General features: G+C 40.6%; 1 protein-coding gene and 1 long non-coding RNA gene across 2 annotated transcripts; one reads left to right on the top strand and one right to left on the bottom strand.

Moving 5' to 3' along the window:
* CGAS (cyclic GMP-AMP synthase) lies at positions 1 to 24,733 on the top strand. The gene is made up of 5 exons (XM_055534799.1): positions 1 to 693; positions 6,572 to 6,791; positions 12,081 to 12,323; positions 20,054 to 20,156; positions 22,059 to 24,733. The coding sequence occupies exons 1-5, from the start codon at positions 70 to 72 to the stop codon at positions 22,408 to 22,410; spliced, it is 1,542 nt and encodes a 513-aa protein (XP_055390774.1). The 5' UTR covers positions 1 to 69; the 3' UTR covers positions 22,411 to 24,733.
* LOC129619614 (uncharacterized) lies at positions 3,391 to 9,745 on the bottom strand. The gene is made up of 3 exons (XR_008697960.1): positions 9,625 to 9,745; positions 3,675 to 3,723; positions 3,391 to 3,523 (listed from the first exon to the last, which is right to left on the bottom strand). It is a non-coding gene; the product is annotated as an uncharacterized LOC129619614 (long non-coding RNA).
* Positions 24,734 to 27,868: the final 3,135 nt, after the last annotated feature.

Genomic DNA, 27,868 nt, shown 5'->3' with positions numbered 1-27,868 from the left:
CTGCCGATTCTTCCTTCGCCGCCAGTTCCCGGAGCTGGTCTCCCTCAGGGGAACAAGAGAACGCCAGCCATGGCCCCACCGCGGCGAAAGGCGACGCGGAAAGCTCCGGAAACCGCCTCCGGGGTCTCGGCGCCGTGTGTGGAGGGCGGCTTGTCCGCGGAGCCCAGCGAGCCCTCGACTGTCCCCGAGACCGCCCGGCCCGGCGCGCGCAGGTGCGGTCCCGCTGGGGTTTCGGGCTCCCGGAGGGAGAAGAGCCGCCTGGACCCTCGGGAGAAGCCGCAGGTGCGCGCGCGGGCGGCCCGCGCCGAGGACCAGGCGGAGGGCCCGGCGGCTCCGACCGCGGACGCAGAGCCTCCCGCGGCCCCCGGGCACCCCCTGCCCAAGGCTTCGGCTCGCAGCCGGGCAACCGCGAGCTCCGCTCGGGCGCGGAGACCCCAGTCCGGGCCCCCGGAAGGCCCCGGCCTCGGCCCGCGGGCCCCCGCTCCGCATCTCGGGCCAAGGGAGGAGGCGCCCGGTGCCTGGAAGCCCCGGGCCGTTCTGGAGAAGTTGAAGCTGAGCCGTCAGGAGATATCCGTAGCGGCGGAGGTGGTGAACAGGCTGGGGGACCACCTGCTGCGGCGGCTGAACAGCCGCGAGTCGGAGTTCAAAGGCGTCGACCTGCTCCGCGCCGGGAGCTACTACGAGCGCGTGAAGGTGAGCCGCCGGACGCCTCCTCCGCAGTTCCCGGGAGAATACCCAGCTCCTGCGCGCCCCTCACTTCCTTTCGGAAGTAATGCTTGAGTGGTCTGTGACACCTCATTAAAACGCTGATTTGTTTTGGCTTTCCATTTAGATTGTAAACTGCACCGTCAGAGAATGTTTTACACCATTTTGAACCCTATACGGCTGCTTATTTTTATTGGTCACAACTTGGAACGCTATATGGCTGCTCATTTTATTGGTGTGAACTCAGTGCTATTTGAAGTTCATTGTTAAAGCTGAAACTCCAATACTTTGACCACCTGGAAGAGCTGACTCATTTGAAAAGACCCTGATGCTGGGAAAGATTGAAGGCGGGAGGAGAAGGGGACGACAGAGGATGAGATGGTTGGATGGCATCACCGACTCAGTGGGCATGAGTTTGAGTAAACTCCGGGAGTTGGTGATGGACAGGGAGGCCTGGCGTGCTGCAGTCCATGGGGTCGCAAAGAGTCGGACACGACTGAGTGACTGAACTGAACAGTGCTATTTGAGCTTCCCTGGTTAGCACAGTGGTTAAGAATCCGCCTGCCAATGTGGGAGACCTGAATTCGATCTCTGGATGGCGAAGATCCCCTGGAGTAGTTCTTGTTCGGTCACTAAGTCGTGTTTGTCTGACTCTTTGCCACACCATGGACTGCAGCGCACCAGGCTTCCCTGTCCTTCACCATCTCTGGGAGTCTGTCCAAACTCCTGTCCATTCATTGTGTGATGCCATCGAACCATCTCATCCTCTGTCTCTCCCTTCTCCCCCTGCCCTCAATCTTTCCCATCATCAGTCTTTTCTTATGAGTCAGCTCTTCCAGGTGGCCAGAGTATTGGAGCTTCAGCTTTAGCATCAGTCCTTCTAATGAATTCAGGGTTGATGGTTGATGGTTTACTTTAGGATTGACTAGTTTGATTTCTTTACTGTCCAAAGGACTCTGAAGAGTCTTCTCCAGCACCACAGTTTGAAAGCATCAGTTCTTCACAGGTCCAACCTTCTTTAAGGTCAAACTCTCACATCCATACATGACTACTGAAAAAGCATAGCTTTGACTAGATGGACGTTTTTTGGCATAGTGATGTTTCTGCTCTTTAATACACTGTCTAGGTTGGTCATAGCTCTTCTTCCAAGGAGCAAGTATCTTTTAATTTCATGGCTGCAGTCACTGTCCACAGTGATTTTGGAGCCCAGGAAAATAAAATCTGTCACTGTTTCTATATTTTCCCCTCTATTTGCCATGACGTGATGGGACCGGATGCCATCATCTTAGTTTTCTTAATGGTGAGTTTTAAGCCAGCTTTTCACTTCGCTTTCAGCTTCATGAAGAGGGTCTTTAGTTCCTCTTCATTTTCTGCCATTAGGTGGTATAATTTGCCAGATGGTGATATCATCTGCATATCTGAGGTTATTGATATTTCTCCCTGCAATCTTGATTCCAGCTTGAGTTTCATCCAGCCTGTAATCTGCATTATGTACTCTTCATAGAAGTTAATTAAGCAGAGTGACAATATACAGCCTTGACGTACTCCTTTTCCTATTTGGAACCAGTCCGTTGTTCCATGTTCCGTTCTAACTGTTGCTTCTTAACCTGCATACAGATTTCTCAGGAGGCAGGTAAGGTGGTCTGGTATTCCCATCTCTTTAAGAATTTTCCACAGTTTGTTGTGATCCACACAGTCAAAGGCTTTAGCATAACCAGTGAAGCAGAAGTAGATGTTGTTCTGGAATTCTCTTGCTTTATCTGTGATCCAGCAGATGTTGGCAATTTGATCTCTGGTTCCTCTGCTTTTTCTAAATCCAGCTTGTACATCTGGAAGTTCTTGGTTCACTTACTGCTGAAGCCTGACTTGAAGGATCTTGAGCATTACTTTGCTAGCATGTGAAATGGATGCACACAGTTTGAACATTCTTTGGCATTGTCCTTCTTTGGAATTGAAATGAAAACTGATCTTTTCCAGTCCTGTGTCCACTGCTGAGTTTTCCAAATTTGCTGCCAGTTTGAGTGAAGCACTTATAACGGCATCATCTTGAAGAATTTTAAATAGCTCAGCTGGAATTCATCATCTCCACTAGCTTGCTTTGTAGTAATTCCTCCTAAGGCCCACTTGACTTCACTCTCCAAGATGTCTGGCTCTGGTTAGTGACCACACCATCGTGGTTATCCAAGTCATTAAGACTTTTTTTTTTTGTACCGTTCTTCTGGAGTAGCAAATGGCAACCCACTCCAGTATTCTTGCCTGGAAAATTCCAAGGACTGAGAAGCCTGGCAGGCTACAGACCACGGGGTCCCAACGGGTTGAACAGGACTCAGCAGGCACACGTGCAGTGATATTTATCACAGGAAGATGTAGTATATGTACCTGGTTTTGGATCTTAAATGCTTGTAGCACTGAAGACCACTCATAATTTCATCTAAAGCTACTTGAAAGCCAAATGAGCAAAACTTACATCAGACTGTCTAGAGCATGATTCTTATTACATAAATATCAAACTGTTCAGTTCTATGCATGGTTCAAAGGAGAATAGAAAGTTATTAGTTAGAACTCAAGGACAATTAAGACATTTAGAGAGCAGTGTCCAGTCAGAATCACTCTCCTTTTTATTTATTTTTTTAAAAACTTTATTTTATATTGGAGTATAGTTGATTAACAGTGTTGTGATAGATTCAGGAGTACAGCAAAATGATTCATTTATACATATATATGTATCTATTCTTTTTCAAATTCTTTTCCCATTTAGGTTGTTATATTGAGCAGAGTTCCTTGTTATCCATTCACAAGTCTCCTTTTTAAAATCAACCTGATGAAAAGAAATCCAATGAAATTTGTTTTATCTAAAACATATATTGATTTTTAAAAACTGATTATAAAAGGTCTTCATGTTCATTTTAGAGTTGACCCACTGCCTGCCCTCCAGTAGACCATGGCACGGCAGTACTAACCCTCCGTACCTCTGTCCTCAGCCTCTCCCGTATTTGCCACTGTTCTGTGTTGATTTCCCTGGAAAATTCAGAAAAGCACATAAAAGAACAATATTATTGCTTTTTATTTTGTTCACCGTTACTTTGGTGTATTTTTTATTTTATGCATGCACTTGAATTTCAAAATGGGGTTCCAAACTTTGTGAATTGATTCCATTACTTTGAGAAGTAAAAGATACTTCTCATTAACTCTTTCACTTGGATTCATATTGATGCATTTCCATTCATGCATTTTATTGTATGTAGTATCAAATTCTCGGTGAAAATCTGGAAATTTTCTTGTAGAAATTCCCTGTGGGATTGCCAGTTCATATGTTCTTTTTGTCAATCCCCAGCACCTCACCCCCACCCCCATCTAAGCCACCATCTTTCACCTGAACTTTTGCCTTTCTGATCTCCTTATTTGCCTTCTTGTAATATCTTCTCCACAGAGGCCAGAGTAAATTTTCAAAAATATAAAGCTAAAACCTGCATTCTCAATGAACACAGTGGAATAAATCTGAACTCCTTTCCAGGATCTACATGTCCTCGAAGAATCTGGGTCATGGCCTCCTCTTCAGCTTTGTTTCATGTCATCTTCCTCTTGTCCACATGGACCTATTTTTTGCTTATTGAGCTAAAATTTTAAATGTTAAATTTTAAATGTTAAAATTTTGACAATTCCAAGTTTGAGGAAGATGTGAAGCAACTGAAACTCCTTTATGTTGATGATGGGAGGGTAAATTGGTACTTCCTCTTTTGAAAACTAAAATTTTTTTCTAAAGTTAAAGGTTTGCCTATCCCATGGTCCAGCAGTCCTATTCTGGGTGTATATCCAATAGAAATGAGTGCCCATGGCCATCCAAAGATATATGTAAGAATGCTCAGAATAACTATAATAATTAAACTCAGAACTATTTGTAGTTAAAATTGGCAACAATATTCAACAACAGAATACGTAAATCTATTTTGGTATATTCCATTAATTGAATGGAATACTGTAAAGAATGAGAACTGCCACTATAGATACAGTGATATGGATGAATCTCACAATGATGAAGAAGTCAGATGTAAAGAGTTCCTACTATATGATTTAGTTTATATGATGTTCCCAAACAGGCAAACCTAACATTTGCTGTTAGAAGTCCAGGGTCATGGCTACTCTTGATGGAGGTTTCTGATCAGAAGTGGGAATGCTGCTGGGCATGGCGGTAGAATGTAGAATTTAGAATGTCCACAAGGCTCACTGTCCTTACTGAGATTCAGCCATTTTTCTTGAATAAATCCTCCTTGGATTGTTGCAGGCCATTTGGTTAATTTACAGAGATCTTAAAAAGCTGAATTTGACCATTTCTGCAGGAGTGGATTTTCAGAGGCTTGTACTTCATTCCCATGGATGGCACTTCAAGTGTTTGTTTAACCCTTGTAGTATCTCCTAGTCAGCCTGGGCTACCATAACAAAATGTCATAGACTGAGAGGCTTAAACAACAGACATTTATTTTCTCACAGTTGTGGAGGCTGGAAGTCCATGATTGGGGTGCCAAAATGGCTAGGTTCTGGTGAGGGCTCTCAGCCTGCTTTGCAGACCTTGTCCCTGTATCCTCACTGTGTTCCTCAGCATGTGTTCAGAGAGACATGACTGATCGCACTTCTTATAAGTCCACCAGTCCTGTCAACTAAGACCCTACCCCTTATGATCTCATTACCTTCATTAATTCCTAAAAGCCCTGTCTCCCAAGTATAGTCACATTGAGGGCTAGGGCTTCAGTGTATGAATTTGGAGAGGATATAGTTCACACAGCACCTGGTACATCTCAATGTGGACTAGCCACATTGATGTGGGGGGCAAAACACATAGGGCCACCAGATAATTGTGTTCGATAAGACAGTCCAGTAGCTGTATTTGAAGCTTACCACTAATGAGTGAAAGACTTGTGCATTTAAAATATTATTTATTTTTAGTCTATTTTGGCTCCATGGGGTCTCCGTTGCAGCACATGGGATCTTATGCGGTGGCACGTGGGCTTCTCTGGAGTTGTGGCGCACAGACTGGCGTGCGCTGGCTCTGTAGGCGAGGGTCTTGGGCCCAGCTGCCCCACGGCGTGTGCACGCTGAATCCCTGACAAGGATTGAACCCATGTGCCCTGCATTGCGAGGCAGAGTCTTAACTCTGGGGAAGTCCCTGCATTTTTAATATAAGAAAGTAATCACCGATTATAATTGCTATCATTATTATTGTGGTGATGAAGAAGATTCTTTGATGCTCTTTATATATATGATGATATTTATTTTTTAGCCATGCTGTGCAGCTTTCAATATCTTAGTTCCCCCCCCCAGGGACTGAACATGTGCCCTTGGCAGCAAAAACTTGGAGTCCTAACCGCAGGACTTCCAGGAAATACCCTGAAGCTTTTAAAATGCTGTGGTTCAAAGACACTATTTAGTTAGTGTGTGACTTGGAGCTAATACTTAATTTGGATGACGGCTATAAGGCAAGGGGCCTTGATCAACTAGCCAGGAGGTAACTACACACATTTTTGAGACCAGTGACAGGAGGGTGGCTCAGTGTGTAGCTTGTGACATAAAAGGTGGCATCTTAAAGGTCTTTCATTTTATCTAGCTTTGAACTCAGGGAAAAAAACTGGTACCGATTTTAAACCTTGAATATTATTTTAAATTGTTTTTAAAAATGAGTATAAATGAGTATAGAACCTGAAAATTGAAACCAATAATATTTTCCCAGCTCTACTAGTCTCAGTGGGTATAAATATTAGGAATCTTGCTTTTCACAGTATGATTTTAAGTGGAAATTTCATGAAAAAGATTGTAGTGGGTTGGAACATATTTACAAGCAAATACAATCAGTGCTATTTTTCCTGTTTCTTAGATTTCTGCTCCTAATGAATTTGATCTTATGTTCAAACTGGAGGTTCCCCGAATTCAGCTGGAAGAATATTGCAACAGTAGTGCTCATTACTTTGTGAAATTCAAAAGAAATCCCAAAGGAAGTCCTCTGGATCAGTTCTTAGAAGGGGGCATCTTATCGGCTTCTAAGATGCTGTTCAAGTTCAGGAAAATCATTAAGGAAGAAATTAAACATATTAAAGGTAAGATCTTTGACTTTTGATTCTTTAAGGTCTAATCATATGCACTAATTTCTTCTCCTGATCTTTTTTGATTTCCCTGCAGCAGACTGTTGACTACATGCATGCCAAGTCATTTCAGTTGTGTCCGACTCTTTGAGACCCTACAGAAACTGTAGCCCACCAGGCTCCTCTGTCCATGGGATTCTCCAGGCAAGAATACTGGAATAGGTTGCCATGCCCTCCACCAGGGGATCTTCCTGACTCAGGGATTGAACCCGTGTCTCTCATGTCTCCTGCATTGGCAGGTGGATTCTTTACCACTAGCACCACCTGGGAAGCCCAGACTACCTTCTAGAAACAAGCTTTTGCTCTTAATTTTAGTCTACTACATTTTTCTTGTATTTATCCTGAATGTTGATTGGCTCTATTTTGTTTGTTTTTGTTTTTTTTAGCCGTACCATGTGGCCCTGCGGGATCTTAGTTCCCTAATCAGGGAACCTGGGCTCCTGGTGGTGAAAGCACAGAGTCCTAGCCACAGGACCACCAGAGAATTTCCAGTTGGCTCTATCTTGATCTTCACTGAATATTTGCTGAGAAGCTGCCTACACCCTTGGGTATAGGTGGTTGAGTAAAATCAGTGGGACTCCCCTCCTGAATTTGCAAAAACAAATTACAGTGTGTGCTTTGAAGGGAATGAACTGGGAGATGTGGTAGCAGTTGGGATAGAGTGGGTGGTGGAGTAAAGCCCTGTGGCAGAAAAGAGCTTGATAAGCTCAAGGAGCAAAAAGAGGGCCATGTGGACAAGGGAAGGAGTGACATGAAATGAAGTAAAAGTGGCTATGGACCAGATTCTAGGAGGACTTGTGGATCCTGGAAAGGAGTTCAGATTTTATGTCATGTTCCATTGAGAATTCAGGTCTTAATTAGAGGGTAATTGATTCCCTTGTGGCTCAGCTGGTAAAGAATCTGCCCGCAGTGCGGGAGACCTGGGTTCATCCCTGGGTTGGGAAGAGCCCCTGGAGAAGGCAAGGGCTACCCACTCTAGTATTCTGGCCTAGAGAATTCCATGGACTGCAAGGTCCATGGGGTCACAAAGAGTCAAACATGACTGAGTGACTTTCGTTCATTAATGATTGATTGGCTTCACGCTGTTAAAAATTTGCTCTGACTTCTGTGAAGAAGATAGTTTAAGAAGGCAGTTGAGAGTTTGGCTTTGGATAAGTTAAGAGAATCCTATGGTGAAAAAGTATAGTAAAATGAGAGGGTTCAGGAATGCTGGGGATGGCCTGGGGGGAAATTTCAGTATTAAGCAGAGTGATAAGAAGAGGATCTCATTAGGGGCTGGAGAGAAGAGAGGGAGCAAAAGGAGACTATGCGTGTTCTGCAGGAGTGCTCAGTGTTTACAGCGCACTAACATCCAGATCATGTTTGCACTTGGTTCGGTTTGTTTTTTTGGGGATTGTTGGTAAGTTTGACTCTGAAGTTTCAGTGGAGTCCTCAGCACGTGAGAGAGAAGGGTCGGGATGCTGTAGAAACAGCATAATGGTAAATCTTTAGAAAGTGTTGGCTGCAAAGGAAGTGGAAGGATGGGTAAGTGGGGAGGCAGCATAGATGCAGGGTCAACGGAGAGTGTCCTTTAGGATGAGAGACACTGGATCCCCTTTGTGTGAAGACAGGAATGATCCGATAGGAGGGGAGGCCACCAATGCAGGAGAGGGAGCGATGGAAGGAGCGAGGTAAGAAGGAAGGGATCCAGAGACATGTGTTGGGGGGGCCTCTGAAAGGTGGATGGACACTCCTAGGTGGTGATAGGACTAAAGGAGACGTCATGGGTAAGAAGGAAGTGGGTTTCTGGATTTAGTGACAAAGAAAATGAGGGTACGCGGTGGGATTTTCTCTTTGGAGATATGTCCTCTCTCCCATTGTGGTCCTTTCCGAAAGTCTTATCTGGGAGAGGTCTTTCACTACTGCTTGTACACCCCGCCCCCCAAAGCCAGTATCTCTCCTCTAGAAGCCTTTCCCAAATTTCTAGTCAGTGGCCATCTCCAGTTGGGTGTCCCACATGCACCTAGAACTCAGTGTAGATGAAATGAAGTTCATCTCAGTCCAGTCTTTCTTCCTTCAGCCAACTCTGTGCTGAACACTAGACTCAGCGTCGACCATTTCCCAGGTCAGCATCATGAGATGGCCTCCCCGACTCCTACCTTCTCCCTTACCTCACAGATTCAGTTTTATCTACCAGTTCTATTAATTTGAACCTCTTTATTGCTTTCACTTCCAATACATGGGTCTTTTTTTTTTTAAATAAAAATTGTCCATAATCAAGGTGTACAACGTGATGTTTTGATACACATAATGAACTGACTAGCACGGTCAGGCTAATTAGCATCTTGTCCCAGAGTTGCCTTTTTTGTGTGTGAAGTGAGAGTATCTGAAACCTACTCTCTTGGCACATTGCCCGTAAACAGTACAGTTGTATTAACAGTACTAAGAGTACTGTAAGATCTGTATGTTAGATCTCTAGACTTACTCGCCCTATATAACTGCAACTCTGTACTCTTTGATGAAAGTCTTCCCGTTTTCCCCACCTGCCCACCACTGGTAACCACTGTTCTACAGTCTGCTGCTATGTATTCGACTTTTTTAGATTTTTTGTATAAATGAGGTCATGCATTTTGCTTAGCACAATGACTTCCACTGCTGACCTGTACCTCCGCAGGAGACACTCAAACACAGTTCTGTCTCAGTCTCTGTGGGGTCTTTGGGTCCTGGTGTGCACAAGGTTTGTTTGAGCCCTCTGAGCATCTCTGGCAGGTATGGGGTTTGATTCTAAATGTAATTTTGCCCCTCCTACCGTCTTGCTGGACGTGGGGTAGCTCCTCAAAGATGCTCCAGCGCTTCTCAGCCTCTGCATTGGGAGCGAGGCATCTTAGCCACTGGACCGCCAGGGCTGTCCCCGAGTGTCTTCTGAGTGGTGCGCATGTTTCCTGAGATGGAGGGGTCATGCTCAAACCTGGAAAACAGGGCTGAGTGACAGCTGAGTTACCTGCTCCCACAAGCAGGGTTTCAATGCGGGCATTACACACACTGACACATGGGAAGCACTCAGATGGCCTGCCCAGGACGCTGAGACTGGATAGGAAGTGGGGGGGGGGTGCTCCTGTCTCTCGCCCTGCTCTGCCCCTTCCTTGGGAGGGGACTCCAGCATTCTGGTGGAGCTTTGTTCCCCAGGCTCTAGCTCCCTCTCCCTCTGTGTCACTGGCTGGGCAAGGGTCCATCCTCCCCAAAGGTTTGCTTGTATCTGGTTTACTCTGCTCCCTCTTCCTTTCTTTCCTTTCATACTTTCATCTTAATCCCTTTAAGACCTTGAGGCCTCAAGCCTAGACCGTGTCAGCCTCTCTTAAATGTTCAAGCTGGATTTAGTAAAGGCAGAGGAACCAGAGATCAAATTGCCAACATCTGCTGAATAATCAAAAAAGCAAGAGAGTTCCAGAAAAATATCTACTTCTGCTTTATTGACTATGCCAAAGCCTTTGACTGTGTGGATCACAGCAAATTGTGGAGAATTCAGGAGATGGGAATACCAGACCAGCTGACCTGCCTCCTGGGAAATCTGTATGCAGGTCAAATCTGTATCCAGTTAGAAATGGACATGGAACAACAGACTGGTTCCAAATCGGCAAAGGAGTAAGTAAAGGCTGTATATTGTCACTGTGCTTATTTAACTTACATGCAGAGTACATCATGTGAAATGCTGGACTGGATGAAACACAAGCTGGAATCAAGATTGCTGGGAGAATTACCAATAACCTCAGATATGCAGATACCACACTTATGGCAGAAAGCAAAGAATAAAGAGCCTCTTGATGAAAGTGAAAGAGGAGAGTGAAAAAGTTGGCTTAAAACTCAACATTCAGATTATGGCATCTGGTCCCATCACTTCATGGCAAAGAGATGGGTAAACAGTGGAAACAGTGACAGACTTTATTTTTTTGGGCTCCGAAATCACTGCAGGTGGTGACTGCAGCCATGAAATTAAAAGCCACTTGCTCCTTGGAAGAAAAGCTATGACCAACCTAAACAGCATATTAAAAAGTAGAGACATTATTTGCCAACAACAATCCATCTAGTCAAAGCTATGGTTTTTCCAGTAGTCATGTATGGATGTGAGAGTTGGACTATAAAGAAAGCTGAGCACTGAAGAACTGATGCTTTTAAACTGTGGTTTTGGAGAAGACTTTTGAGAGCCCCTGGGACAGCAAGGAGATCCAACCAGTCTATCCTAAAGGAAATCAGTCCTAATTGGAAGGACTGATACTGAAGCTGAAACTCGAATACTTTGGCCACCTGATGCAAAGAACTGAGTCATTTGAAAAGACCCTGATGCTGGGAAAGATTGAAGGTAGGAGAAGGGGATGACAGAGGATGAGATGGTTGGATGGCATCACTGACTCCATGGACGTGAGTTTGAGTAAGCTCTGGGAGTTGGTGATGGACAGGAAAGCCTGGCGTGCTGCAGTCCATGGGGTCGCAAAGAATTGGACACGACTGAGTGACTGAACTGAATGACTTCCACATTCATCCACATTGTTACAAATGGCAGGATTTTCTTCCTTGTTAAGGCTGAATCATATTCCATTGTCTGTATATGCCACAGTCTCTCTACTTATTCATCTGTCAGTGGATTGTCTCCATATCTTGGCTATTGTGAATCATGCTACAGTGAATGACAGTTGCTCCCTGTGTCTTAATGCTCACTGCCTCTCTGTACGACAGGCCTCTGCCCTCTGAGTTGGTCTGTTGCTGTGATCTTTTTTTTTTTTTTTTTAATTTGGCTGCCCCACGTGGCTTGTAGGATCTTAGTTCCCAGACCAGGGTTTGAACCCCCACCCTTGACAGCATCAGCTCGGAGTCCCAGCCACTGGACTGCTAGGGACTTCCTGGTGAGGTCTTCTAAATCACTTCTCTCCTTCGTGCTGCTCATCCGACCTCATATGCAGGCCTTCCTCCAACTGCCAAACACAAATTGAAATGAAAATTTAATCACAGCACTCCCAGATCCCACAATCCTTGGGGGCTCCTTGTTTTATATATGAAACAGAATCTTCATGATACCCCCACTGCATGAGGGGTATCAATCAATACTGGTTAAATGAGTAAAACAGTGCCTTGTGGGGTCATTTGCTTCTTTAGAACTAATTTTTGTCTTACAGTTAGTATTTACAGGTCTCCAATTATAGTTATTTTTCCTGTGTTGTCAGAGAAAAATGGATTGATAAGCCCTTTCTTCCTTATTATATCTTTAAACAGATACTGATGTCATTATGGAGAGGAAGAAAAGAGGGAGCCCTGCTGTAACACTTCTGATTAGAAAACCTAGAGAAATATCTGTGGATGTAATCCTGGCTTTGGAATCAAAAAGCAGCTGGCCTGCTAGCACCCAGAAAGGCCTGCCCATCAGTAACTGGCTTGGAACAAAAGTTAAGGACAATCTAAAACGACAGCCATTTTACCTGGTAGCCAAGCATGCAAAGGAAGGAAGTCTTTTCCAAGGTATCTTGATGATGAAGCTTTACGTAGAGATATCCATAGATAAGAGAGTCGTTAATGTTACATTCTAGGGCAGTGAAAGATCAACTGGTGCTGTTGGCATTTCAAGAACCATTGGGCTAAGACGGGAGTTTGGTGAGAGATGGAATTGCAAAGGGCATAATTTTAATAGTAATATCGAATACTCAGCTTTAAAATGTTTACTAGCCCGCGTTTGAATGTTGTTTTTGTTTGTTTCTTGCTAGTAAAGAAAAGCAGGACTGGCCTTGCAATCTGACTGCCCTGGATTTGAATCCTGAGGCTTTTTCCCTCATTAGGTGTGTGATCTGGAGCTAGTTATCAAGCCCCTCTAAACCTGTTTTGGTCATCTGCATATGTGGGTTAATCAAAACTACTTGAAAGATTCTGTGAAGATAAAAACGAGGCGGTGCTTGTAGAATCCCTAGTTAAGTTGATGGCAGCTGTGTATTCCTGATGTTATCACCAGAGCCTCAGCTGTCACTCCAGCCTCCTTCCTCTCTCCTTTGTCTGCTTCCACTGCTCCCCATGCCGCTGGTAGAACTTCCTTGCAGCCTCAGCTGCGATTCTGCCCACTGGCTGGGTCTCCTCACCCATGTACCCTGGCCTCCTGGGTCAGGACAGGTTTTCAGGTGGTGGTCTTGGGTAACATTCAAGTTGTGAAGACTGGGCTGAGATAGTCTACAGGTGAAGCTGAATAATGGTGATATCTTCTGAGGGAGAAAAAAAATTCACCGATTATTTTCTTTTTCTCTCATAAATTATAAAGGACTTTTAGCACCTACTACTGCTGGACTCCAGGGAAATTGGAGGACAGATAACAAAAGAACCCAAGTTATCTGATAACAAATGAGATCAGATAACAAATGAACATATCCAAGAAATTGTCCATCATGCTTAGTTTGATGGCTTGTTTTGTGGACACACCTCATAACTTTATATTGCATATATGTAGGAGTCATTTTCTGTAAGAAAAGTTGTTTATAAGAAGGAATTACATGTATCATTATGATTTTATGAAAGGAATATAACTTTCTGGAGAAGGGTGTACAGTTTCTAGCAGGGCTATCCCAAGAAACCCTCATTGCATGTGATACAGAAATCTCAACAGGACCCATACTGCTCTCTTTGTGGCCCTTGGCCAACTACCTTGGGGGTGACTGGCAGACCCATCAGCCTAGAGATGAGGAAGCATGCTTCAGTGGCCATGTGGCTATACAAAGGCCAGTGTGGTTGGATAGTTCCTCATATCCATGCCTAAGATAAAAGTGGAGGTGGTCAGGCACTCAGCTGACCTCTGCTCTGGTACCCTTGGCTGGTCTCCATCTCTCCTCATTTCAGATTATTCATATTTAGGCAAAACCCTGTGGCTATGTCTGTGTGTATGTGTGTATCTGAGTGGCTAAGAGGGGCAATGAAAATAACTTGTATTATCAATAGATAGGCATGTATTACACCTATTTTAGCTTTTTTCTTTTCAAATATCTTATTAAAAATGTCCTGGTCACAAGGTATATTTTAAAATATATACTTTGATTTTTTTATCAAAAATTTCAATCTGTTTTTTGAATCAAAAATAATATGATTTTGATATTATCAAAAAATGAAAAAAAATTGTTATCAAAATAATAATACAGGTGTTGTTACCAAGAATATAATTATTTTTTAAAAGTATAAACTTTAATTGCAGTTCTTTTTGTTAAGATAAAAAGACAGTCAAAATATTAAGTTTATTTTTGACCTTAAGACTTGAAACATAATAGTTTTTATTACACTAAAATGTACAAACATTAAAATACAAATTCCTTCAAACTGGTAATCATCCATAGTTGACTTTATCTAACAAAAGAGATTGAACATCAACTAAATACAAGTATCATTATGTATAAAATAAAACTAGAAGATATTTCTTTGCATTAAAGATCATTTTCAGAATGATACTTAATGAGCATGGCAAGGACTATACATTTCATCACATTTATCAATACCTCATGTCAAAATGTATGCAAAGAATGCTAAAATAGAAAAAAAAATCAGTAAAACTGCAGTGTTCTCAAATATCTAAATTGTCTGCCTGCATTTTAAATTCATTTAAATGCAAAAAAGTTATTCATCAATTTCAGTTCTGATATTCCAGTCAATGAACATGAAAAGCTTTATTTAAAAAGAATAATCCATACACTGTTGATGGAAGTGTTAAATGGTACAATCACTTTGAGAAACAGTCTGGCAGTTTCTTATACAGTAAAACATATGTCTTCCCTAATCCAACATGAAGTCCATAACACATTTATACAAGAATATACATAACAGCCAAAATCTGTAAATAGCCCAGAAGTCCATCAAAAGATAATGGATATAATATTTATAAACTAGAATACTACTCAGCAACAGAAATCAATGAACTACTGATAAAAGCGGGTCTTAAAAACATTAAGACAGGTGAAAGAAAACAAACAAAAGGTCCTTACTGTATAAACTCAATTATATTACTTTTGAGAACAGGTGAGATTTATCTACAGTTTTTTATTTTTAATTAGAACATTGGTTGCCTGAGGTGACTGCGGATTGATTAGGCAGGGGCACAAGAGAACTTTCTGGAGTGATGATAACTTTTTAACTCCAGATACGGCTTAAATTACACAGGTATAGTCATTTGTCAAAACTCATCAAATGCAATATTTAAGATTTGTGTGTTTCACTGTTTGCAAATCTTACTGTAAGTATCAAACACACACAGATAAATACTGACCTCCAAAAATCATGCTGAAATGTTTATGGGTAAAGTATTCTAACTAATTCCACAACTTGTTTTAAAATAACATTTTTCTCGGGCATCCCTGGTAGTATAGTGGTTAAGAATCCACCTGCCAGTGCAGGGGACATGGGTTTGATCCCTGGTACGGGAAGATCCCACATGCCACGGGGCAGCTAAGCCCAGGCACCACAAACTACTGAGCCTAAGCTCTAAGACCTGGAGCAGCAACTACCGAGCTCATGCTCTGCAGCTACTGAAGCCCGGTGGGTTAAGCTAACCAACTCAGCATGCTTAAAATTCATTTTCATTATTGTTTCTAATTTTAGACCTTGGATTTTAGTTTTGTTTTTTAAATTTATAAAGCATTCATATGGTCCCAAAGTCAAAGCTACAGAGAAAAGTATTCTTAGGGAAACACAGCTTCCCTGTATGTTTCTTCTACCCTCTTCTCTCCTTTCCCGATTGGAAATCCATTAATCGTTTTGGGTTTACCTTTCGTTTTTAAAAAGTACAAGCATTTTTTGTCTGTAATATATATGCGTATATATATATATATTTATATGCAACCCCCTTTTTAAGATAATGAGTACAATTTTTATATTTTTACTTAATATCTTGGCTATCATGCCATAGCTCTATATAGAGATAGCACTCATTCCTTTTTTTGTTTTTTTAAAATACTTCTATGTATTTATTTTCTTTTGGCTGTGTTGGGTCTTCATTGCTCCTTAGCCTTTTCTCTAGTTGTGGAGAGCTGAGGGCTCCTCTCTAGTTGTGCTGCGCAGACTTCTTGTTGCGGCCGCTTCTCTTGTGGTGCACGGGCCTCAGTGGCCGTGGCCTCCAGGCTCTAGGGCACAGGCTGTATAGTTATGGTGCACGGGCTTGGTTTCTCCATGGCCTGTGAGATCCTCCCAGATCAGGGACCTAACCTGTGTCTCCTGCCGATCCTTCATTGCCAGGCGGATTCTTTATCACTGAGCTACCATGGAAGACCAGCGCTCATTTCTTCTTTTAACAAAATTTTTATGCTCTTTTTAAAGGTTGCTTTCTATTTAGAATTATTACAAAGTATTAGCTATATATTTCCTGTGTTGTATGATGATACATCCTTGTAGTCTTATGCCCAGTAGTTTGTCTTTCCCACTTCCTCACCCCTGTATTGCCCCCTCCACTGGTAACCACTCATTTGTTGTCTTTTATCTGTGAATCTTATTGTTATATTCACTAGTTTATTTTTTTTAATTCCATGTATAAAATCATGTCATATAGTGTTTTTGTCTTTCTCTGTCTGACTTATTTCATTTAGCATAATGCCCTTCAAGTCTGTCCATGTTGCTGCAGATGGCAAAATTTCATTCTGTTTTTTAATGACTGAGTAGTATTCCACTGTATATATATCACAACTGCTTTATCCATTCATCTGTTGATGGACACTTGGGTTACTTTCATATCTTGACAATTGTGAACAATGCGGCTGTGAACATTGAGGTGTGTGTACCTTTTCAAAAACCCCACTAAGGGTTTTTTTGAGCACACATTCCTTTTTACAGTCTATTTTTGCAGTTTGTCAAGGAATAGTAAATCCGTATCTAATTTTGCTAGTATTGCCAAAGTCACCTCCATACAGAATTACCAATTTGCATTCCCAACAGCTATGTGTAGGAGAGTGCCCAATTCACCCTCAACTTCATCAACAGAACTCATTAAACTTTGGAATGTTTGCCAATAACTCAAAAAAGGGAGAAATGATACCTCAATGTCATTATTTAAAATAAACTTTTAATTTTAGAATAGTTTAAGATTTGCCAAAAAAGTACAAAGATAGTATAGAGAGTTCCTATATACCACATAACCAATTTTCCATTTTAGCATCTTACATTAATATGACACATTTGTCACAATTAATGAACCAATATTAATGTAGTCCTGTTACTCAGATTTCCTTAGTTTCTACCTGAAGTCCTCTTTCTGTTCCCGGAGCCCATGTAGGATGCTACGTTCCATATAGCTGTCATATCTCCTTAGTTCCCTCTTGACTGTGACGGTTTCTCAGTCTTGCTTTGTTTTTGGTGACCTTGACAGTTTTGAAGAGTACCAGTCAGATATTTTGTGGAACAGCCCTCATTTGGCATGTGTCTCATGTTTTTCTTGTGATTAGATTGCAGTTCTGGGTTTGGGGGAGGAGGACTGCAGAAATGAAGTGCCGTTCTCATAACATTGTATCAACGGTACATCATGGGCCTGACTTAACACTGCTGGTGTGGACCTTAATCTCCTGGCTCAGGGAGTGTTTGCCAGGTTTCTTCCCTGTTAAGATCTTCTCTTTCCCCCTTTTCATACTGTGCGTTTTGGAAGGAAGTCACTGTGCACAGCTCACACTTAAGCTCACCTCTTTAAGAGCAGAGTATTTACACAAATTATTCAGAATTCTTCTGCATGGGAGATTTATCTCTTCTCTCTAATCTGTTTACTTAAACCATATCAGTATGGACTCATGGGTATTTGTCTCATATTTGGGCTATAATTCAATACTGCTTTCATTTTGTTGCCTAAATTGTTCTAGCTTTGGTCTTCAGGAGCTCTTGCAGTTGGCTCCTGTATCCTTTGGACATATGTCCCATAATTGTGGGTTTTTTGGTTTTTATTTTCAGCACTCACTCACTTTCTGGCACTACAAGATGCTCCAGGCTCATCTTGTGTAATTCCTGCTTCAGTCCTAGAATCAGCCATTTCTCTAAGGAACTCTCTGGATCCTTTTATTGTAGAATGTATACTAGAACTGTAGAAGTGTGATCTGGGTGCTATGTGTGTTCTGCTGCTAGGGTGTCATCCCTTTCAGCTAGGGGAGCAAGGAAATATGTGTATGTATACTGTCCCCAGGATATGCACAGCTCACCACCTGTATTTGTATCAAGTGGTACATGAGTTCATGCTGATGCCTCTAACTGTAATCCATTACCATGTGGGTCATCCTGCCTTCTCTCCTTGCTATCTGTAACCTTTCATTCCAACAGTGAGAAACCTGGCTCCTACCATCTGCCACCCACCTAGCCCATCGTTCCTTGTTCAATTCCCACCCACACATATGAGTGCTTCAGAATTGCAAACCCATTCCCCCGTGTGCACGGGGCACATGTACCGTTCCTTTCACCTTCAGTCTTACAGACCCCATTTCCAAAGCAACTTCAGTCAGCACCTTTTGCCCCCAGCCCCTTCAGGGAGGTTGTGTCATATGTTTGTGATACAGTTAGAGCCCCTTTTCACAGTGTGCATTCCTTCCTGAGATCCCTTGACCATCTAAATGACTTTTTAACAGTTTGTGTATGTTAAGGTTCACTCTTCATGCCATGAAGTCCTATTGGTTTTGACAAATGCATTGCATCATTATCTATAATTACATAATACTTTCACTTCCCTGAAAAGTCCCTCTACTTAACCTTCCCCATCCCAAATCTCTGGCAACCATTGATCTGTTTACCATCTCTGCAGAGTTTGCCTTTTCCAGAATGGCATGAATGGATTGTTGTAAATGGATTTATATAGCAGCAGTGAGCACACCTCTCTCTGTGCCACCTTTTCCATATATTTATTATCTGTATATTATGTATGTATTATATGCTTTTTTCTGTCCCCCCAAAATCTTTGTCTGTCCATGGGCTATATACCATTATGTCATACATAATGTCACTTTATAAGTCTCAATAGTTGCTTTCCCACTCTGTCCTTCTTCAAGAGCATTTTAGATATTCTTGACCCTTTGTTATTTTTATAAAAATGTTGGTATTGTCAAGTTCCACAAACATTTTTTTCTGGAGTTTTGATTGTGAGAGCATTGAATCTACAGATGAGTTTGGGGAGATGTGATGTGTTTATAATAATGAGTCTTTAATTCATGTGCAGGTGCACATCTGTGTTTATTTGGATTGCCTCTAATACTTTTCAGTGAAGTTTTAGAATGTTCTCCACAGAAATTCTGTATATCTTTTATCAGATTTACTCATAGGCAGTTGTAACATTATGAAAAATTGTAAAACAGATAAGTAGACTGAAGAATATATGGAACTCACACATACCTGTCATTATGTTTCTTTTGTATTTTCTATATACACGATTATATCATCGATCAGAAATGATGGCTTTGTTTTTCTCTTTCCAGTGCTATCACCCTATTTTTCCTTCTCTTACTGTGCCTGGTATGATAGCTATTGCATGTCAAGCGGAATGAGGATAGCAGCCTACCTTCCTGTTTTCAAAGAAAAAACTTCAACTTTTTATGTTAGATTATCATATTGCTATCATCAGATCAAGGTTCCATCTGCATTTAAATTACTGAAAGGTGTTTAAACGATGAATGAATATTAAATTTTATTGGCTGCATTTTCTGCATCTGTTGAGTTGGTCATATGTTTCTCCCCTGTTCTGTTAATGCTACAGGTTGTGTTGATTGACTTTTAAAATGAAAAACCAATGCCTGGTATTAAAACTCAACAGTGATAGGATGGGTCAGAGCTATCCATGGTAAAACTTGGGGAGACAGGGGAAATCATTCTATTACGTAAAATTCCAAAAAATAGAAAAAAAGGAAACGTTCCCTGATTCATTTTGCATAAATACTAAAACTTTGCAAGGATAGTATAAAAGAATAAACAATGTAGAGACAAAACATCAGCAAACAGAATTTAGCAACACATAAAAAGCAATAGATCTTACCATAGCTCACTGTGTTAAGCTCTGACTTTTTCCCCTAATTGTTCTCTATCTTGGCCCATTGTTTGCTTGGTCAAATCACTTGCTTTAATATGTAATCACATTATTTATCTGTTCACTTCTTTTGGTCTGTCTCCTCCTAGAAATTTTTCAGAATTATATTTTAATGAAGGAAATCACTTAAATATTTGTTGTTTGTAAATGGATGCTTTTGGTAAAGTGCTTTTCTGTCTTTCTTTTGGATATTAAGAAGAAACATGGCGGCTGTCCTTCTCTCACATTGAAAAGGCCATTTTGACAAATCACGGACATACTAAAACATGCTGTGAAACTGAAGGAGTAAAATGTTGCAGGTAACCTCCTTATTTTGTAAATGACAGACATACCAATAGAATGCTTAGTTCTTTGCTGACTCCATAGTTGAAACCTGAAGATTACCACTGCTGGGTTGAGTTCTGGGGGCAGCACATGGCTGGATTGACCAGGGTATTGGAGTGTAAACATGAAACCAAGGACGCCAGGTCCAAGGGACTAAGAAAAGAATGTTGTTAGAAGCAATGCTGGGACCTCCCTGGTGGTCCATGGTTAAGGCTTCAGCTTCCAATGCAGAGGGTGTGGGATCAATCCCTGGTCGGGAAGCTAAGATTCCCATGTGCCTTGAGGCACAAAAACTAAAACATAAAACAGAAGCAGCATTGTAACAAAATTCGATAAAGGCTTTAAAAATGGTCCACATTAAAAAAATAATCTTAAAAATAAAAGGGACTGCTGGGGAGCATAGACCTGAGCCTGGCTGCTATGGACGTCTAAGAGGAGGAAAGAATGGAGGGTGTGAATACTAGCCATGACAGTTGGGTTTGCCTTAGCATTCTGGTTGGTTCAAGGCAATGAATAATAATGTTGCATAATGGGAAGACACCAAAGGACCACTCTTATTGGGTGCTGGTGCTTGCTTTGAGATGGTTTAGCTATGAGGAAGGCCAGAAAATGACAAGCCAAGTTTGAAACAACACTAAGATGTGGGTAATTATTTTTCTTGATTAGCATACATACCATAAAGAACTGAGTTTTGAAAAGAATCATTCATTTCAGTTTCTCAAGTTGGGCTTTCCTGATAGCTCAGTTGGTAAAGAATCTGCTTGCAATGCAGGAGAGCCCAGTTTGATTCCTGGGTCCTGAAGATCTACTGGAGAAGGGACAGGCTACCCACTCCGGTATTCTTGGGCTTCCCTTGTGGCTCAGCTGGTAAAGAATCCGCATGCAATGTAGGAGACCTGGGTTCGATCCCTGGGTTGGGAAGATCCCCTGGGGCAGGGAAAGGCTACCCACTCCAGTATTCTGGCCTAGAGAATTCCATGGACTGAATATAGTCCATGGAGTTGCAAAGAGTGGGACACGACTGAGCGACTGTCACTTTCACTTTCAAAGCTGAATAGAATAAGGGTCACAAAAGTTAAAAGGTTAAACCAAGGATACCCAAAGTGTGAGCACAGAGGGTTCTTTAAGGCTTCACATGCAGGCTTTGAAGCAAGCATTAAGAAAAGTATATTGTTGATAAGGCTTAATAATTTTATAAACATTAAATTTTGTCAGCTACCAAAATAACTGAATGATTAATGAAAATCAAAATAAGACAATGATTTTATAAAAATTAAAACAAGATTTTTCCAAATACTAAACTGGATGAATAATGTAAAATATCTGTTAGTTTTCATGTAGTTGAATTAATCCTAATAGAATAAAAACAAGCTATGAATGGGGAAGAGGGAAGGAGAAAATATGTTTTTGAAACTTTTAAAGTATGTATTTGAAAAAAATAATTAGGTTTTAGAATGACTCTAATTATATTATTTATACATATCTTTGGGCTTTCCTAGTAGCTCAGCAGTAAAGAGTCCACCTGCAATGCAGGAGATGTGGGTTCAATCCCTGGGTTGGAAAGATCCCCTGGGGAGGATATGGCAACCCACTCCAGTATTCTTGCCTGGAGAATCCCATGGACAGAGGAGCCTGGTGGGGTTCAGTAAATAGGGTCAGAAAGAGTCCTACAGGACTGAAGTGACTGAAGTGACTGAGCATGCATGCACACATACATACCTTTATTGTTTTTGTGTGTCTTTATAAAAAATGTATTATATATCTGTATTGATTATTACATCTTTGTATGTTTTTCCTGTAAGATGCCTAAAGTTCTTTGTGGAATGAAAAAGGTTGTAAAGAAATAAAAATAAATGCTTCTCTTTTCTATTCAACAGGAAAGAGTGTTTAAAGCTGATGAAATACCTTTTAGAACAACTGAAAAAAAAGTTTGGAAACCAAAGGGGACTGGATAAGTTCTGTTCTTATCATGTGAAGACTGCCTTCCTTCATGTTTGTACCCAGAACCCGCATGACAGTCAGTGGCTCTACATAGACCTGGAGCTCTGCTTTGATAACTGTGTGACATACTTTCTTCAGTGTCTCAAGACAGAACACCTTGAGCACTATTTCATTCCTAATGTCAATCTCTTCTCTCGAGACGAAATTGGCAAGCCAAGTAAAGAATTTCTGTCAAAGCAAATTGAATATGAGAAAAACAATGGATTTCCAGTTTTTGATGAGTCTTGAAATTTTATTTTTAAGAAGAGCCCAAGAATTAGAGTGACTTTATAATAATTGAAATGTATCACAACAGTGATTGACTAAAATGAATATAATTATTCAGCCATCAGTTTGTCTTCATAAAGTCTAATCAATATAAAAGGATGGATTATCCTAGAAAAGAGATTATTTAATAGAATCAAAGGAGTATTTAAGGGTCTCCCTGGTGGTCCAATGGTTAAGAATCTACCTGCCAATGCAGAGGACATGAGTTTGATCTTTGCTCTGAGAAAATCGCACATGTCCCGGGGCAACTCACCATGTGTCACAACTACGGAGCCTGAGCTCTGGAGCCTGCAAGTTGCAACTGCTGAGCCCATGTGCTGCAGTACCCCCTAGAGCCTATGGAGCCTGTGCTTTATAACAAGAGAAGTCACTACAGTGAAAGGTCCTCAAACTACTAGAGAAGAGCTCTCATTCTCTGCAACTAGAGAAAGCCCTCATGCAGCAACAAAGACCCAGCCATAAATAAATAAGTAAATCTTTTAAAAACAAAGAAGTATTTAAAATATAAAAGCTTTATCAGAGTGGGGTGAAAAGAAGGACGAAATACAGATCACCTCAATTAAATTCATCAAGCACTTACTGAACGACACTCCTCACCTAGCACAAATGTGTGGAAGGTGGCAAGGGACAATGTTAGAAATGATCATTGCCTCTGTGAACGGGGTAGATTTTATTGAACATACGAATATATTTGGAAGCAGTGTCCTGTCCTATGTGATAGGATAGGTAAAGAAATGAAAAAATCAGTTCTGCATGTCTTGGGAAATTGATTATCTTTTATAGAAAAATATAGGATACTTTACTACATGGCTAAATATAAAACATAACTTATTTTCTTTTACTTTCAGTAATACTTTATATGTATTTCTGAAAAAGCAATAATACACATATGGTACAAAACTCAAAGAGTATGAAAATGTTACCCTCTCTCCTCTGTACTCAGCATTCAACTTGAGGGAGCTGCTGCTTGTTAACTTTTTTCTATTTATGTATTTTGCACATTTTCTTATTGGCTGTTTTATTGTTTTCTCATCGTTATTTAATTTTGTTATCATTTTGTGTCTTTTTGTGAGTGAGGTTTTAAAATTTACTTCTTGAACTTATCAGTCTTTATGCTTATATGCAATTTTATGTATCTTGTTTAACAACCTAATGTGTTTGAACATACTAATCATTGGACGTTTGGAGAAGAGTTTCAGTGATAAATAGAAAATAGTATGATAAATAAATAGAAAATCGGGCAAACAAAAAAATCCAAGCTTCTTTTAACTCCAGGAAAAATTGTGTCCAAGAAAAGAAAATTAATCATAGTCTAGTTTGAGAATATTTCTCAGCTGTATTTATGAAGTCAAAGTAATATTATAACTACTGGCTATTAATTTTATCAGAATTATGATTAGTTATATGGAGAAGATAGGGTAAAACAGTCCGAGTGCTTATGTGTAACAATGATGGTGGAGTTGGGCTATATTGGTTTTCTACTGTTGCATTAAACTTACCATGAAATTAGTGGCTTAAACAATACACATTTATTATCTCACCATTTCTCTGGGACAGGATTCTGGGATGGGTCTGCACAACATCTCACAAGAATTCAATCAAGGTGTAAGTGGGGGTTGCAGTCTTTTATCTGAGGCTTCCCCAGAGAATTCAGATTCTTATAGTTGTAAGACTGAAGACTTCAATTTCTTGCTGACTGTTGGCCAGAGATGGTCCTCAGCTGCTAGAAACTGCCTTCAGTTCCCTGCCATGTGAACCAGCCAGCATTGGCAGCCCCCAGCATGTCAGCAGTTCACTGCTGGCAAGGGAGGGAAAAACTCCAGCAAGAGGGTGCAACAGTCTTATTTCACCTATCAGCGAACATATAATCGTATGTATCTCATAACCTTTACCACATAATTGGTTGAAAGCAAGTCACTATTTCCACCCATATTCAAAGGGAGGGGAATCACTGAAGAGTGTTAGGTCAGTTTAAACAACCGTATAGTTAGGGGGAAGACAGTTCCCCTGAGACCAATCCTGACACCAACTGCAGCTTGAGGAGGTTCTCCAAATCATTCTTAGGTTTGATAAGTCACTGGAAGATAGAACTCAACTGAAACCAGTATATTCATGGTTACAGTTTATTACAGGGTAAAGATACAGGTTTAAATTAGCCAAGGGAAAGAAAATGTCCACAAGGGTACCAAACACTAAGGTTCTGTTCTTTTTTTCCTGGGAAGTCATGGATATGTTTTTATCTCTTGTCATTAGTGAATAACAATAAACACAAATACTGCCAACCAGGGAAGCTCACCTGAGTTGAGAGTTTTTATTGGACCTCAGTGATTGTCTTGATTTAATGCTATGTTTTCAGTTTTGTTATCAGTTATCCTAGCTTTTGGGCTTCCCAGGTGGCTTAGTTGTAAAGAATCCACCTCCCAATGCAGGAGACACAGGTCTGATCCCTGGGTGGGGAAGATTCCCTGGGTGGGGAAGATCTCCTGGGGGAGGAAATGCCAACTCTCTCCAGTATTCTTGCCTGAAAAATCCCATGGATTAGGCGCTTGGTGGGCCCTAGTCCGTGAGGTCTCAGAGTTGGACACAACTGACTAATACTTTGACATATGTATATGCATATGCTGGACGCAACTGAGCGACTTTGACTTTCACATACGTGTATAATTTTACTTACATGTACATACATTGTGTGTTGGCAAAATATTTCAAAGTAATTTATACATATTACTATACTTCATCCCTAAGTAGATCAACATCCTCCCCAAACCAGTAATTCCCTACCTCATACTATTCTCATACTAACAATAATTATCTAACATTACCTGATACCCTTTTTTCCAACTCTCGAGATCTGAGAACGTTTAAAGGCAGAAGTCCTATCCATAAGTGATATTTCCTTAAAGTTTAATAAATGCAATTGATAAATCATGGTTGGTAATAGTTGGGTATAATGAAAAACGTTCTGGTCTGTCACAGCACAGCACACAGCACATCCTAGCTTTACATGAGTTGGAAGAGTTTTCATCTTTTATTTCTGGTATGCTAGATTTACCCTCTTGAAAGCCCTTGATTACTTTTCCTGTTTCTTCTGTTTTATCTATTCAATTTAACTACCAGCTTAAATTTGCTAATTTAGGAAGATATAGTCACACTTGTGAGTTTATATTTGACATACAGTGTTCCAGTGGTTAGGAGTTGGCCTTGCAGTACAGGGGACATGGGTTAGATCCCTGAATTGGGGAGATTCCACATGCTTGGGGGCGACTCAGCCCGTGTGCCGCAGCCACTGAGAGCGCAGCCTAGAGCCCGGCTCTGCAGCAAGAGACGCCACTGCAATAAGTCTGCCCGCCCCAACTGGAGAAAACAGGTATAGCAAGGAAGACTCCGTGCACACAAAAATAAAAGGAGTCCGTCGTTTTTCACTGAACTCGTATTTTCTAATTTGTTAATTTCTACTTTGACCTTTCCTTTTCTCTCCAATCTGCCTATCAGTAATACCAGGAAACTTACTGCATAAATAAATAATGTAAGATTAGGCAATGAGGGCCTAACTCATTATACACAAATATAAATACTAAATGTTAATATTAGTAATTATCATATAGGGAATAGAAAACACACAAAACTATAGGGGAAAGTAAGGGAACATGATCAGTCATATGTTTTCATGGAGATGAATTTATCCAGGATTTATTCTAGCATGGGGTGCTAGTCTAAAATGTAAGAAATAGCTGTTGCATATTTTGGTCCCATGAAATCCTTTCACTGTTTGATCTCAAAGTAGGTTAAGTATTAAAGTACTAAATACTATTTGGTAAATATAAAAGGCTATTGAAAAAGATCAGCTTGTTTCTTTTATCATAAAAAAATTTATTGTGTTAACAGCTTTTTCACTGCTTTGATAACATTGAAAAAGTTTTTAACTCTAAAAACTGCTATTGAAGAGTATCAATTTGTTTCTTTTGTCATAGAAAAAAAACTTACTGTGTTAGCTTCTTTTTCACTGCTTTGACAACATTGAAGAAGCTTTAAACTCTTTAAAGACTGACCTTAACACAGCAATATAGGAGATAAAATTTACTTTTCTTTAAATATAGTAAAACCCTATGTAAAAATGTATATACTCCTTAAAAAATGCTATAGTCCTTAAGATCCATACAAGAAATTTCAACTCAAATTTAAGTACTTGGGGTTTTACAAAAACATAAAATAACTGAATTCTACATTTTTAAACCCTTGTTTTAAGAATCAGTCAAGTCTCTTCATACTGCCATCATGAATCCAGTACTTCCATATATTATTTAAAATTTCTCCAAGAAAACTTGAGAAATGTTAAAAAAAAAACCCATAAATTGATGTTCCCAAATCCTTTAAAAATTTTTAATTGAGAACAAAGTTTACCATTCTAACCATTTCAAAGTATATAGTCCAGTAGTATGAAGTAGCAGCTATCCTAATTGAGGTGTGGTGATCTTTAATTTGCATTTCCCTAGTGATACGGGCAGAGAAGGCAATGGCACCCCACTCCAGTACTCTTGCCTGGAAAATCCCATGGATGGAGGAATCTGGTGGGCTACAGTCCATGGGGTCGCTAAGAGTCAGACACGACTGAGCAACTTCACTTTCACTTTTCACTTTCATGCATTGGAGAAAGAAATGGCAACCCACTCCAGTGTTCTTGCCTGGAGAATCCCAGGGGCGGGGGAGCCTGGTGGGCTGCCATCTATGGGGTCGCACAGAGTTGGACACGACTGAAGCGACTTAGCAGCAGCAGTGATAAGTGAACATCTTTTCACTTGTTAGCCATTTGTATGTCTTCAGGAAATGTCATTCAAGTCCTTTGCAAGTTTATTATTTTTTATTGTTTTAATTGAAGTTTAGTTGATTTACTATGCTGTGCCAATCTCTGCTGTACAGTAGCTTTGCACATGTTAAAATCAGGTTGTTTTTGTTCAGTTTTAGTTCTCCATGTTGGTATTAATCCCTTGTGCTATATGATTTGCAGGAGTATTTTCCCCACAGTTTGTTCATACGGCCCCCTACTGGGCATTTATGTTATAGTCTTCCTGCTACAAATACTGCTGTAATGTGTAAATCTTTACTTGCATATACAGAGATATTTATAGATTACATTCCTAGAAAGGGAATTGCTGGGTCAAAAGGTATATGCACTTAAAATTGCTGCATTACTACCTAATTGCAGAAGAGTTTCTACCAAATTATGCCTCCACCAGCTCCATTATGCTCTTAATGATCTCTCTGTACAACTTAACGTTTTTTTTCTCACCTCTGAATTGATACTGCTAAGATATATTAACTAGAATTTGGGTAACAGATAAAGAATAATATCTGTTAGTGACTCTTAGAGATATACTGATTGCAATAAACACACCTAACAAAGCCTAGTTAAGGAAAATAG

The sequence above is a fragment of the Bubalus kerabau genome, chromosome 9, assembly GCF_029407905.1.
Source record: "Bubalus kerabau isolate K-KA32 ecotype Philippines breed swamp buffalo chromosome 9, PCC_UOA_SB_1v2, whole genome shotgun sequence".
Lineage (NCBI taxonomy): Eukaryota > Metazoa > Chordata > Mammalia > Artiodactyla > Bovidae > Bubalus > Bubalus kerabau.
The sequence above is the reverse complement of the archived record's forward strand: the minus strand, read 5'-3'. Positions and strand labels throughout refer to the sequence as shown.